The sequence below is a fragment of the Diceros bicornis genome, chromosome 1 (genome assembly GCF_020826845.1).
Source record: "Diceros bicornis minor isolate mBicDic1 chromosome 1, mDicBic1.mat.cur, whole genome shotgun sequence".
NCBI lineage: Eukaryota > Metazoa > Chordata > Mammalia > Perissodactyla > Rhinocerotidae > Diceros > Diceros bicornis.
This window is the reverse complement of record NC_080740.1, coordinates 60,984,333-60,998,228: the sequence shown is the minus strand read 5'-3', so window position 1 is coordinate 60,998,228 and position 13,896 is coordinate 60,984,333. Positions and strand designations below refer to the sequence as shown.

The 13,896-nt window shown below is 40.0% G+C and overlaps 1 protein-coding gene across 4 annotated transcripts in view; it reads right to left on the bottom strand.

The window, feature by feature from the left end:
* Positions 1–13,896, bottom strand: part of ARHGAP26 (Rho GTPase activating protein 26) — a 419,023-nt gene that overhangs the window by 165,153 nt on the left and 239,974 nt on the right. For all 4 annotated transcript variants that reach the window (XM_058543030.1, XM_058543040.1, XM_058543051.1 and 1 more), the window contains exons 13-14: positions 12,584–12,649; positions 8,598–8,672 (exon numbers count right to left, since the gene is read on the bottom strand). In XM_058543030.1, coding sequence (XP_058399013.1) covers positions 8,598–8,672; positions 12,584–12,649 — 141 coding nt within the window. The remainder of the gene's footprint in view (positions 1–8,597; positions 8,673–12,583; positions 12,650–13,896) is intronic.

Genomic DNA, 13,896 nt, shown 5'->3' with positions numbered 1-13,896 from the left:
CATATGGATGTCCAATTGTACTAGTATCATTTGCTGGGATGACTGTCCTTTCTCCATTGAATTACCTTGACACTTTTATCAAAGATCAATTGACCACATATGCGTGAGTCCTATTTCTGGATTCTCTTGTTTGTTCCATTGGTCTATATATTATTCCTTAGGAAATACCATATGGTCTTGCTCTCTTCCATTTAAACATTATGTATTTTGTTTACTGTCTTTTTCTAAAACCTTCTTGAGTCTTTCACATTCTCCTTCTCCATTACATCTTTGAGGAATTAGTTTATATACATATACTATCCTCTATGTAAATAAGACTTTTTTTCATTTATCTTACAGATAATTCTTTCAAAACAAGATTTAATACTTAGCAATTGGATAAGCAAATTTGTTTATCAAATTGTTTTCTGATTATAAAAGTCATACATCTTAAAAACTTTAGTCACTTCCTATACGTAGTGCCTAAGAATCCAGGGTACCCACAGCCACTTCTATTCTGAGATCCGAAAGCTCTGTTTCAAGTCCCTAACTTAGGAGAATCCACCTGAAGCATCCCAATAAGCAAAGGTGACAGTGGGAGGAGCAGAGAGAAAAGTGAGCTTCCATCTGTGGTCTCCACTCTCTGGGAACTCAGGATTGTGGGTAATAGCGACCTTACGAGCTCCCAGAAGGATCAATCCTTCGTCCACACAGTCTACTGTCTCCTAGTCCTGGTCATCATTCGTCTGCTCCCTTTACTGGTGGGTAAGATTGGAAGTTCACAATTTGTACAGCTCCACTGCCTCCATGAGGCTAGTCTTCAAAGTCTAGGGATGTTTCCACTCATTACTAGGCAAGCCTTTAGGTCTAAGAAGTTTTCAAGAAGAATGTCTATTACTTTAGGGTTTCTTCAGAAAGAAGTCCTTGCTTGCTTTTATTTATGCTACTCTGTGAAAGAGTGTGGGAAATGAAGGGCACAGAAAAAATGAATACAGACATTCAAGGTCCCAGAGGAGTAAGGCAGTATTGTTCGTGGCTGGATCAGAGATCAGTGGGTGAGGCATGCTACTGCAATTTGGTGCTTTAAAAAGCATTGCAATTTAATACCTTCCATGCATTCTCTACAGCACTAACCTTACTTGAAACATTAGTAAAAAAACAAGAAAAAGTTACAGGATGAGAAAGAATAGCAACACTGAATTTGCATTTCTTCACCACCACAGTAAAATACTAATCAAGACACATGAAAAAAGGGACACAAAGTTTCAACAACACAGAAAATTAGGCTCACACTCAACATTCTGCCTGCCACCAGGCAAAGCTCAGGTGAAGTCCTAAGGAAAAGCCACTTGGGGGAACAATGTGATGCGGACAGCCCTCCGCCCACTCTAGAACATAGCCCAAGCCACCCCAGGGAGGGATGCCACCTGCACCGCCCCTACCCCACCCAGTGCACACACTGAAGGGAAGCTGCTCTCCAGAGTGCATGGAGTTTGTCCTGAGATTACAATCCAGGCAGTGAAATTAGACGGGGGACAGAAGTGGAGGGGTGTGCCTTTATATCAAGGGAAGTGAATTCAGAAGGCGAAAGTCCTACAAGAAACATGAGAGTGACAAAGGAAGAACCACAGCACACTTCAGATTAACCAGGAATAAACACCACGCCTCCCAGAACCATGACCAATAACAGACCCAGGAGAAACCAACTGAGGCTCATGGGTCCACACTAAATGAAAGATTTAAGAATGCCAGGAAGTTGGATGGAAACATATACAACATTCCTCCAATTTCATACAAGAGGATGATTCTAACAGCATTTAGGAAAACAGGAACAGAACAAGGAGAATCTATACACAGTGAGTTTAATGGCAAAGATTTATAAACTTCTCTGTGTTCTGGTTTGATTAAACAGAAGATAAAAAAGCTGATAAAATACTTCTTGGCATAAAATACAGAAACCAAAGCACTCTAAAAACAATTTCAGAAAGCACCTGTTCTGTATGATAAATAAAATTCAGAAAAATATGGATGCTGTGAAACAAGACAGCAAAGTAAGAAAAACAGACTGAAATAATAAAGTGATAGCTGAAATGCAGAAATGAAAACAACTAAATAAGTAAAGATGGCAAAGACACTGAAAATTCAATTACAAAATTAAAATTTGCATTAATAGCAGCAGCAGCCAAAAAAAAAAAAAAATACCAACCCAAAAGAAATTTAAACGAGGGGCTGACCCTATGGCCAAGTGGTTCAAGTTCTGGGCACTCCCAGGCATGGATCTACCCCACTCATCAGCCATGCTGTGGAGGCGTCCCACATACAAAACAGAGGAAGAGTGGCACAGATGTTAGCTCAGGGCTAATCTTCCTCAAGCAAAAAAAGAAGAAGAATGTCAACGGATGTCAGCTCAGGGTGAATCTTCCCCAGGAAAAAAAAAAAAAGAAAGAAAGAAAGAAATTCAAACGAATGACATGGATATGGGATATGACAAGTTTGAGAATTTTTGCTAGAATACAAAGAATCAGAAAAACAAATATTAAAAAGGTGAAAAAGGAATCCTTTCTTAAGGATTAAGAATTGCAGAATAACAAAAGAATTTATTTTCCTTTAGAAAAATATGTGTAAAAACTCCTTGACTGGACCCCAATATGTATAAAAGAATGACTATATGGTGATATTTAAAAGCAGTGGAGGGGCCGGCCCCGGGGCTTAGCGGTTAAGTGCACGCACTCCGCTACTGGCGGCCCGGGTTCGGATCCCAGGCGCGCACCAACGCACCGCTTCTCCAGCCATGCTGAGGCCGCATCCCACATACAGCAACTAGAAGGATGTGCAACTATGACGTACAACTATCTACTGGGGCTTTGGGGGGGAAAAAAAAAAAAAGGAGGAGGATTGGCAATAGATGTTAGCTCAGAGCCGGTCTTTCTCAGCAAAAAGAGGAGGATTAGCATAGATGTTAGCTCAGGGCTGATCTTCCTCACAAAAAAATAAAAATAAATAAATAAAAGCAGTGGAAAGGCATAAAATGTCTCATTATATGGTTATTGGTCAATCAGATAACTATCTGAGGAAAAGGAGAGTTAGTTTCCATTTTTCATGAATGTATTCCAGATGGATTTTAAGGAAAACAAAGTTTTTGTAATCCTGGAATGGGAAAGGTCTTTTAAGGCATAACCCAACTGAGAAAAAGATGGATTTCACAAAAGATTGGAGTTCATAAAAATTTAAAATATTCATAAAGCAAAACAAAAACAAAAGCATCATCAAGTTCAAGATAAATGATAATCTAGAAGAAAATATTTGTAACATAGCCTCCATATCTAAAAAGGTCGTACAATCAAAAGATGAACACACCAACAGAAAAATAGGCTAAGAGCACAAACAGGCAGGTCGCAAAACAAGAAATATAACAAGAAACAGAGCAAAATGTCCAATCTCACCTGGAATTACAGAAATGTAAAGTTAAATAAAAAGGAGATACATTTTTTAAAAGTTTTAATTTATATGCAAAAGATACAGAGTATGGCAAGGATGTGAGGTAGATGACACTCTCCTCAGACTTTGCTGATAGCAAATTTGGGGATATCAATTAAGGGCCCTGAAAATATGTGTATACCTTGACCCAGCAATTCAACATCTAAGGAAATAATGAAATATGCATATAAAAATTAAAAATAACAGCTAACATTTATTGACTAACGTGGAGGCTCTGGACTCACCAATCCACATGCGTCTTTTCATTTAATCCTCACGTTATTATAGACACAGGGCTATTATTACAGATGATGAGATAGAAGCCTAGGTGGGGTTAATTAATTTGTGTAAAATCTAATAGATAAGCAGTGGAACTGCAACTTGTCTAACTCCAAAATGCATGCTCTTAACCTCTGCTATCCTGCCCCTGCAGGGATGTTCACCTGAGTGCTTTCTAGAATGATGAAGAATTGCAGCCAGTCTACGCATCTGAGAACAGAGGACTAACTAAAAAGGTATGTCACATCTATACAATACAGGGCCAAAAAATCACACTCTAGAAGAACTTGACTAACAGGAAATAGATACTCTGCACTGTTACATGAAAAAAGCCTGTTATGAAGCAGTATATATGCACAGCGTGATTCCAATTTTGTAAACATTTTTTATTATGTTATATTACAGAATATTATATTTAAAAGGTGACAGTGCTAGGTAAATGGTAAAGGTTCTCTCTGGTCTGCAAGACTTTTCTTCTTTCCACTTTTTGTATTTCTCGAAATTTGCCACTATAACTACTCATAACTTTTAAATAGAAAAAAATTATGTAAATATATACAGGACGAGAGACAGACATGTAATGTACAAATATATAGCTGATTTATATTAAAAAATGTTGAGCTAAAATTTGGAAAGATTTATCTTCACTTAACATTCAGGGGGAGAAAAAAAACAAACAGTACCCACATGGAAGACACTATTTCTAGGAATCTGCAAGTGTTCCCGAGTCCTTTCACTCTTCAGAGACTAATGACCCCTGTTGCTAGCAGGAAGGGATCAAGGGTAGCTCCTGGTATGGTGTGAGCCTGAGGCCACACCATTTTGCTATGAAAAATTCTAGCAAGCTTTCTTTAGGAATCTTAGTCAGTAAAAGGAAGATGATCTCAAAGTGTTGGCTCTTATATTCCTCTTTCCACCTAAGCCCCCCAATGTATTAAGAGTTTACACAAAGTGAACTCAAAGTGATCAAAGGAAGTCTCTGTGGTTTTACATAACTCTAACCCATATTTTCAATCATAAAAACGCACTATTTAACTTTTGAGAGACTGTCAAACAATCCAAATCTTACCCAGTGCCTGGCACATAAGAGGGCATCCAATGAATGTAGAATAAAGGAATCATGAATGAATGGTTCACCCTTGGCCCAGCCATCACAGGGAGAGGTTTTCCAGCATAGGAGCCATATTTATTTTACAAATCCTGGCTAGTACCAGTACCAAGAACTGATGAAGATGAGAGCATGTTCACAGAAGGGAAGGAAGACAGAGCTCTGCCTTCAGGTCTGGAGTCTCCGTGGTCTAATGGGTGATTCCTCAATTCTAAGATCCAAATTGTTTAACTTAACAGGTAGTGAGAACCCCAGGTACCATGCTCCGCTTTTGATCGGATCTCGTACTGTGGTCAGCTCTGGGCTGTGGCTGAGCCTCAGTTTGGAATCAGTCTATCTGTAATGTCCTCCTGGCAGAGGCAGCTGGCCTTGTGACTTTCAGCTGCTAGTTATTAGTTTTTCACGACATTTCTCAGATGTTCATGATTATTTTGTCCTTCCCTAGGAAAACTGAGGAAGAGAACAGGACAAATATCTTGTTCTAGGGCCACTAAGAGAAGTGATAAAAACAAGATCTTTTCAAGCCACTCTTTGCTTAGCACAACTGAGCTAAGGTGGTTCTTTTTTGGATTAGCAAACCTGTCTAAAATGTCATTTTTTTCATTAGTGTCACCTTACATAATAATTCTGTCATCTTTGAAATCTCTCCGCCCCTTCTACTGCCCTGTATCCAGTTAGTTACAAAGTCCCGTTGATTCTCTCTCGCCAGTCATTTTGAGCCTGTCCTTTTTTTCCGACTCAGAGCAGCTATTTGGTTTAGCCCTTGACTGATACGGCATGCTCTGCTTAATCTATCGCAACTGTCTTCATCCTCCATGTCTTTCCATGATCAAATATATGCTCCACGTTACTGCCAGCATTATCCTCCTAAAACTAGCATCTGATCTAGTTACACCTGTGTTGGACATATTTTTTTTTTCAATCACCCAGCAGCCATTATTTCAGGAAAGCACTCCTCCATCATTCTGTTAATAATCCTGCTCAGTCCACAGGGTTTTATGGACTGAGTCCCCTCCCCACCTTACCCCTCCACCACCCTCATAGAGGTGGCGTAGCATCACCAGAGACAGGCACAGGATCCAGGCCATCGGATTCATCCACTATAGGTCATGTGATTGGCCTGAGATTGTGAAATGAATCATGTGAATGGTCCATACTGACCAATCAAAGACCACCCTGGGACTTTCTGCCAAACCGTCAAGCAAGACACTCTTCTCAGTGATGCAAGCTCTGAATGCTGAGGCTGAACTATTTGGGACATTCCCATGGCTTGGAATACAGCCGATACCAAGGCAAGCACAGGTCATAGATAATGAGAAGCTAGAGGAAAGGAGTGGGAAAGGCTCCAACAAATGTAAAGATGTCACTGAACCCACCAGATCCTACCATGTTTCTCTCATCTTGGACTTACCAGTTATGTGAGCAAATAAATGCCTTTTACTTTTCCTTTTACTATTCTGCATTGTCTTCTAGACATTTTGTGTGCAAAAGAGTCCTAACACACACTACTCCACTACTTGGAAACTTTTAATAGCATCTTACTTCCTACAGAGAAAAAACCTCAAACTCCTTAGCACAATATGCAATTTCCTCAACAAAAGGGGCCATCTCAGCTTTAAATCTCCTGTCCCAGCCTCAAGTACTTTCAAATATTAAAATAATAATAAAATCAATACTCTCTGCTATAGCCACCAAAGACTTTGATTTCTTCCCCCCATGCCATTGCTTATAACATTTCCTGAATCTGAAGTATTCTTCTGTTCTCTCCTTCACTACTCAATCTTCCAGATCCAGCTCATACTGATCCAGGCACCAGTATCATATTTTACATTATAGCTTTCATATGCATGCATATCTCCCTCCTACTCAGAGATTTTGCAGACAAGAAATGACTCTTTCTAAAGTTTCATCTCTAGCACCTCACAACCTGTTTCAGAAAGCAGATACTCCACAAATGTTTGCAGCTCTGATCAGAAATGAAAGGTTGAGGATTGATACCTGTTAGACTCTTAATTCTTCCTTACATTAAAATTTTTCAAAAATTAACCACATCACCACACAACTGAGTAATTGTGCTCATGGGTATTTATCCCACAGAAACAAATTAACGTTCATACAAAAACCTGTACTGGAACGTTTATAGCGGTTTTATTTGTAATTTCCCCATCTGGAAACAACCCAGATGTCCTTCATCAAGTGAATGATTAAGCAAACTATGGTATATCTATACAATGGAATACTACTCAACAATAAAAAAGAACAAACTATTGATACAACAACCCATGTAAATCTCAAGGGAATTATGTTGACTGAAAAAAAGCCAGTCCCAAAAGGTTATGTATTATATGATTGCATTTATATAATAATCTTGAAATGACAAAATTACAGAAATGGAGAACAGATTAGTGGTGGCCAGGGGCTAAAGATGGGGGTGAGGTGAGAGGAGAGGCAGATGGGTATAGTCATAAATGGACACCACATGGGATCCTTGTGGTGATGGAACTGTTCTGCATCTTGACTGTATCAATATCTGGTTCTGAAAATGCACTATAGTCCAGCAGGATGTTACTATTGGAGGAAAGTGGGTAAAGGTACATGGGATCTCCCTATATTATTTCTTATAACTGCATGTGAATCTACACTTATCTTAAAATAAAAAGTTTAATTTTTTAAAAAACTAACCACATCCCAAACCTGAATCAAAAAACCAATTCTCAATACAAGAGTACCTCACAGATAATCATAGTTTCAAATAAAAAATCTCACTGTGACTAGCAATACAAAGAGTTTTGCCTACAGGAGGCGAGTAGCTCTCTCAAAAAGAGGTAGAGAAGAGAGTTGTTCTGGTCAACATGAGAGAGGCAATTTCTTTACATATGAAAACTATCTTCAGAAACTGGGATGGCAAAAGAAATGACAAATGGTAACAAGAGAAGTGTCCCTGCGCAGAACACTGAGCGGGGACCCCAAGCGATAGTCTACCTCTAGAAGTGCATGACTGGGCTTCCATGGGGATGAATGACAGCTACTGATCTGTGAAATCTGATCTGTTTGCCATTTAGATCCATGTGACTCACTGAGGCTGGCTGCGTTCGTTTCTAAAAATACAGGAAATCTGCAGCCTAGGCAAATTTGGCTCATTGGCTCAGGGGTTTTTGATTCAAATACTGCACATTAAGAGGTAGTGGTTTTGTATTTCTATCAGCCAGCTGCGAAAGAGGTTCTGCTGCTTAAAATGACTGAGACTAGGTTGAACTCCAGAAGCAAAGAGAATCAGAAGAATTATCCGCCTGTATACATTTTATCTGGGAGTCACATGACATCTTCTCAGTAACAGGGAACATGAGATGTGCGGTCCTCGGCAAGCTAGAAGGATGCCCTTCCTTGGGCACTGGTGTGCCCCACCAAATGCCTGTCAAAGACGACTGAGGGAGTCATGAGCTACTAAAGACAGAGCAGGGTACGGTGGTCACATGAGCGACCGAGCGTCAATTGGACTGGCAGTGGCTGAGTCCACAGAGAGCGCGTGGTACATTGGACCTGCCGTTTTTTCATTTTGTCCAGTCGCACTCAGGACCTCTTCCACTAATGCCCACAGCCATGACAACTGGTGAGTGAGGCAGCTGACTTCTGGGAGTTACATCTTGGGCACTCTGATTCTTCCCCAAGAAGCTGTCCATATTTACAGATCTGGTGACTTTTCAGAGGTAGCTCCTGCCCGGGACCTGCTTGGCAAAGCCACTGCTGCACTCACCCATCAGGACACTCAGCAGCTTCTGCACTCTGGAATTGACCCCCACGATTCGGTAGAGTCCTTGCTCATTGATCCCTGAGGAGAGAAACAGTGATGATTTAATTAGAGGCACGTCAGAACACAAGTCAAACCTACCCAGCCAAATGTACTTTTTTCATTTTCTCAGTCCTTCTAAAAGCCACTCTAATTAAAGTCCCCTGTCACTCAGCTCTGCTCTTAGCGAAGGAGTGGGATTTGGGACAGCTGTCTAGGATTTCATGGATGTGCTGCACACTTCAGCCCTCATGTTAGTTCAGTCATTAGAGGGGAAAGAAACCTTCCTCTTCGCTTGCCAAAGGCAGCATCTGAAGAGTTTGGAAAGATGGAAAATATATACTTTTAAATATGTCATATTTAGCCAGCTTTTTAATTTAAAAAGCCAAAACTGACATGATAAAAATTTCATACTACAGAAAAGGGTAAATACTTTACAGTCTATTTTCACATACAGAAGAAAAATATCGAGGTATAGGGACATGTTTAATTTTGGAGAATGTTAGCCAAGACTGAGAAATTAGAAAATCTACTTATTTGTAATGTAAACATTCTTTATAAAAAAAAAAGAGGACCACCTTCATTCAACCCAAGGAAATGTGCAACTGGACTAGAGAGGTATACCTTCAAACACCCAAAGAACCAAAAACTAACGCACCTCAGTATGTTGTTCATTTAAATGCAAGGATTAGATCACCACCGTACCATTTACCAAAGGGGACAACGTAGATCAAGTGATGTGAAATGACTTCTCTCCTGTTAGCCCTACATCCACCATAACTGATACCTCTCAACTAACTGGTCTCTTGCTTCCTATTTTATTCTCTTGATGTCCGTCTCCAACCAGTAGCCAAAGTGAACTTCTTAAAGTGTAAATCAGTTCCAATCATCTCTTTTCTTAAATGTCTTCTCCCAATGGCTTGCCTTGTATTTAGACCACAATCAAAACTTATGTGGCCCACAAGGGCCTACACGCTTGAGCAGAGGCCCCTTTCTGACTGCATCATCAACCACCTTCATTCTGCTCCAGCCACGCTAGCCTTCCTGTTACTCCAACACATCAAGCTCATGCCTCCAAATCACAGCCTTTGCACAGCTCTTTTCTCCACCTGCAACACTCTTCTCCCAGATCTTTTCATCATTTAGGTCTCAGTTTAAATGCAACTTCTTCAATCTAAGGCATCCCAAGACCAACACTATTGGCCAGTCCCTTACCCTGTTTTCTTTTCTTTATAGCAGTTAACAATATCTGAAATTATCTTTCTTATTTTTCTCCCCACAACCACAATATAAACTCTAAGTACAGTGATTCTGTCTTCTTCACCATTATATCCCCCAGCACCTAGATCAGTATATGATACACGATAGAATGAATAAAATTCTACCCATCAGTTATACTCTATCAAGGCCAAAACAATTACACTTTTGGGCCAAAACAAAATTTCCTGGAAGAAATCTGGGAAAAGGCTGATTCTGGAGCATCTTCAACAAGATATATAGAAGTAGAACTACGAATAAAAGGAAGTAGTCTAGAATGATAGGATTTTATAGCTAAAAATGACCTGTAAAAGCACATACATCACCCTGCATGGTTCAGGGGCTAGAAGCCCCTGGTCAAAAACTAAAGGATGGGCCCCAGGTTACTCAGTGACGGAACCATTATTTAGTAACGTGGTGGCCTGAAGGGCTTGTCCTTTCTGAAGTGTCTCCACTTCTTTTGTCCTTGTGCTTTCCTGGAACTTGACACAATCCTGGCTCCCACTGGACGATGATTAACAAACCCCAGAGAGTATGGGAAGTCTGTTCACCTCTGGTCACCACAAATATGTGTGTACACATATGCACTGCAGCAGGGAAATATCCACTTCCTTCAAGTATTTATGCTAAAACTGCATTTAACTCAATTGTCTTATTTCATCCTTGTGCTAAATGAAAACCTTCTTAGAAGTTGAAACGTATTTTCATTCCCATTTTAGAGGAGGAGGGGGACAAAGAGGCAGAGGCTAAGAGACCAAACCAGCTGGTGACCCTCTTCTTCCTCCACCACTGGTTGTGGATACTTTCTGATTTTACATCAGAAAAAGTTGTCTTCCTCAGCTATTGGTTTGCATTTATCACACAGACTTGTGCAAGGTTTTACATGATTAGGTTTCCCTCCTGGCTTTGGCCAGAGAGGAAAAACAGGTGGCCCACCTCAGGCAAGTATAAGAACTTCATCGTGGAGGGGAGAGGATTTTTGTCCTGAACTCACTTTCAGCTCCATTTTCATGCCTCCACCTTTGTTAACCCAGTACCTCTTACTTCTCATTCTTTTCTTTTAAAATGAAAAGCAAATCAAAATGGCTGTTGAAAAACTACCTTAATAATACATACTTAAAAAGTTAGAAACTGTAGTTATGGAAAATATACAAATCAAAGGAAGACAGTAAAAAACAGCAGAGAGAGCCACTGACAGCACAGCAACCCGTGCAGATATGGCTCTCCCCTCTCCCTGCCAGGCCCAGAATGGGTTCATACTGGGCAAGCTGTTTTATAATCTGCATTTTTCACTTAATATATATCATGAAAATCTTGGATGTCAATAAACGCATTTCCACTGCATTTTTAGTGATTCATAGTTTTTTACCGCATGGACGTACTACTATTAATTTAACCAATTTTTGATACATTTGGCCAGTTGCCGATTTTTCACCTTAACAACACCTTTATGTAAACATCCTTATGGTTCACCCTGGCCCATGTCCTGATTTCCTCAAGATCAATTCCCAGAAATCTCACCTACTTCTACTTTATATTCTCTGGCTATATTTTACATGTCTTTGCAAGCTGCCTTAACTCTTTATTGAAGGAAGGTGTAGCAGAAATAAGCGAACATTTAAAAAATGTTAGCACACATTAAAATAACTCCCTTGGAGAGAATACTTTTTCACTGGATACATAGGAGGCTCATTCAGTTAGGTTTTTTTTTCCTCCTCCTCTACTCAATGCTTCATAACCTTTATAAAGATTCTTTTATTTCTCAATTGGTAAGAGTTATTGATTCTGCTTTAAAAGACAGAACTTCTTTCAAACAAATAAAAAGGGCTGGTAGGTCGAGAGGCTGTAGAATAAATAAGATTCAAATCAAAACCCGTGGTCATCTCTGAGGAGGGGATGGAGATCACGGGGATGAACCAGCTTCCCTGATCTCAAAGCCCTGGCCTACAGACCCAGGAAAAGTCTACGTGTCACCAGCAGGGCCTGACCTCAGCACCACTGCAGAAAACCAGGGGTCTGACCCCTTCTCCCTACCTGGATGGTCCCCAGGGACTAGCTCTCCCCAGAGCAGGGTTCTTAAGCTGGGGTCTGCACACCCTGAGAGGACCACTAGAGAATTCATGGTGTCTATGAACTTAGATAAGAAAAAAATTACACCTTTATTTTCACTAACCTATGACTGAGAATTAAGTATTTCCTTCTATTATGATACAAGCAACAAATCACAGTAGTATTAGCAGTACCTGCAACTTGGTCAGAAATCACAGATATTTCCGTAATGCGTTACAATTATTACACACATCTTGAAATATCACTATTTCCAAATTACACTAGTTATCAGACCCACTGCTATAATTTGTTATTTAAAGTGGTAACAAAGAAAGATATATATTATTATATCACAACTATGTTTTTTAAATATTTTAACTGAATTTCAGTAACTGGATTCCTTATAATTCTATGTTATTTGATATGTATGCATTTAAAACATTCTTCTGATCAGCCAAAGAGGTTGATGACAGCAAATCGGTTGAGAGCCCCTGCTTCAGAGCAATACGACTAGTGGAAACACTCCAACAGTGGCACTGGGGGAGTTAATGAGTCACTTGAAGTCGGGAAACAGCAGGTAGCAGGTCTGAGCCACACCAGATGCATGACCTTCGGTGAGAACAATGCCATCTGTTGAACTACTTTACCTCTGGTTTCCACAGCGTGGATGCATTTCCTGATTATGCTGAAGCCAATACTGTCCAACTGTGCAGCTGAAAGAGGAAGAGAAGGGCAGTCAAGGTGCTGGGCACACAGTGCAACCTCTGGACACGGTCTGACCAACTGAGGATGAATCAGTCCCATGGTATGGCCACATATCCCTCTAATTTTCCCACTAAAGGTACAGGACTAATTTAAAAAATTAGCTGGCATTCATTGAGAGCTTCCTATATGCCAGGTACAGTTCTAAGTGCTTTGTATATATTATCTTATTTAATTCTCATAGTGACTCAGCAAAGTTATCCTCTACTTATGGCTGACGAAACTGTAGCATATAGTTAGGAGCACTTTACTGAAGGAAGAACTAGGCATCCTTTAAATTGTTTTGTTATTGTAAGGAGCTGTAGGACCAACTGCTTGCTGGTCTCCTTGAAAAGCATAATGAAGTGCTCAATACATGCTGGGTGAGAGCTTTACACAGATTATCTCATTTAATCCTAGCAAGTTCTCTGGGCTGATGTTATCATTAGCCCCATATTACGGGATTTGGCGAAGCTAAATATCTTGACCAAAGTTGCAGAGCTAGTATGAGGAAGACTCACTCCAGAGCCCATACTACCAAACTGCCTTCAATGTGACTCCAAGTTAAAGAGAGAAGTAAATCCTGCTCAGGTGACTGGAAAAATGGAAAAAGGAAAAGCAACCCAGAGGAAAATTAAAACAGCCAAGAACAGAGAAGCTACCTGAGGAAGAAGCACTAAGGCAGTAGAGCCATTCTCTATGTGGTAAATCAGCAGGTGGTGACAGAGTTTTCCATCTGCTCCAAAACCCACTAACGTCACTCAGAAAATAAATGATCAACAGGAGCAACTTTTTCCACAGCACAGAACCAATTTCCAACCTGGCAACAAGGCTGGAAACCCACCAAAATTTATCCCCACACTTTGGTTACCCTGAGAAGATGTGTGTGGTAATCTTTAAGAATGGGTTCATCTTTGACCTCCTTAGGACATCAGGACAAGACATTCTACAAACTAATGTTCAGAGTGGAGATGGGAACGGTAGAAAGTAGGAGGGTGAGTATTTCTAAATGATTTGTCATCATCCCAGGGCAAGAAATAAACTTATAAAATATGAGAACTGAGCAGAACTTGAACTCATCTTGGATCTAATCCAAATGGAATCTTTCTCCAATTCTTAATGTAAGTGTGTGAACTTAGATCCAATGAAGATAAAAATCCTTAAAAAAAAAAAAAATCACTGAGAATTCCCCAAATCAAACTAAAAAGGAATGCTAATT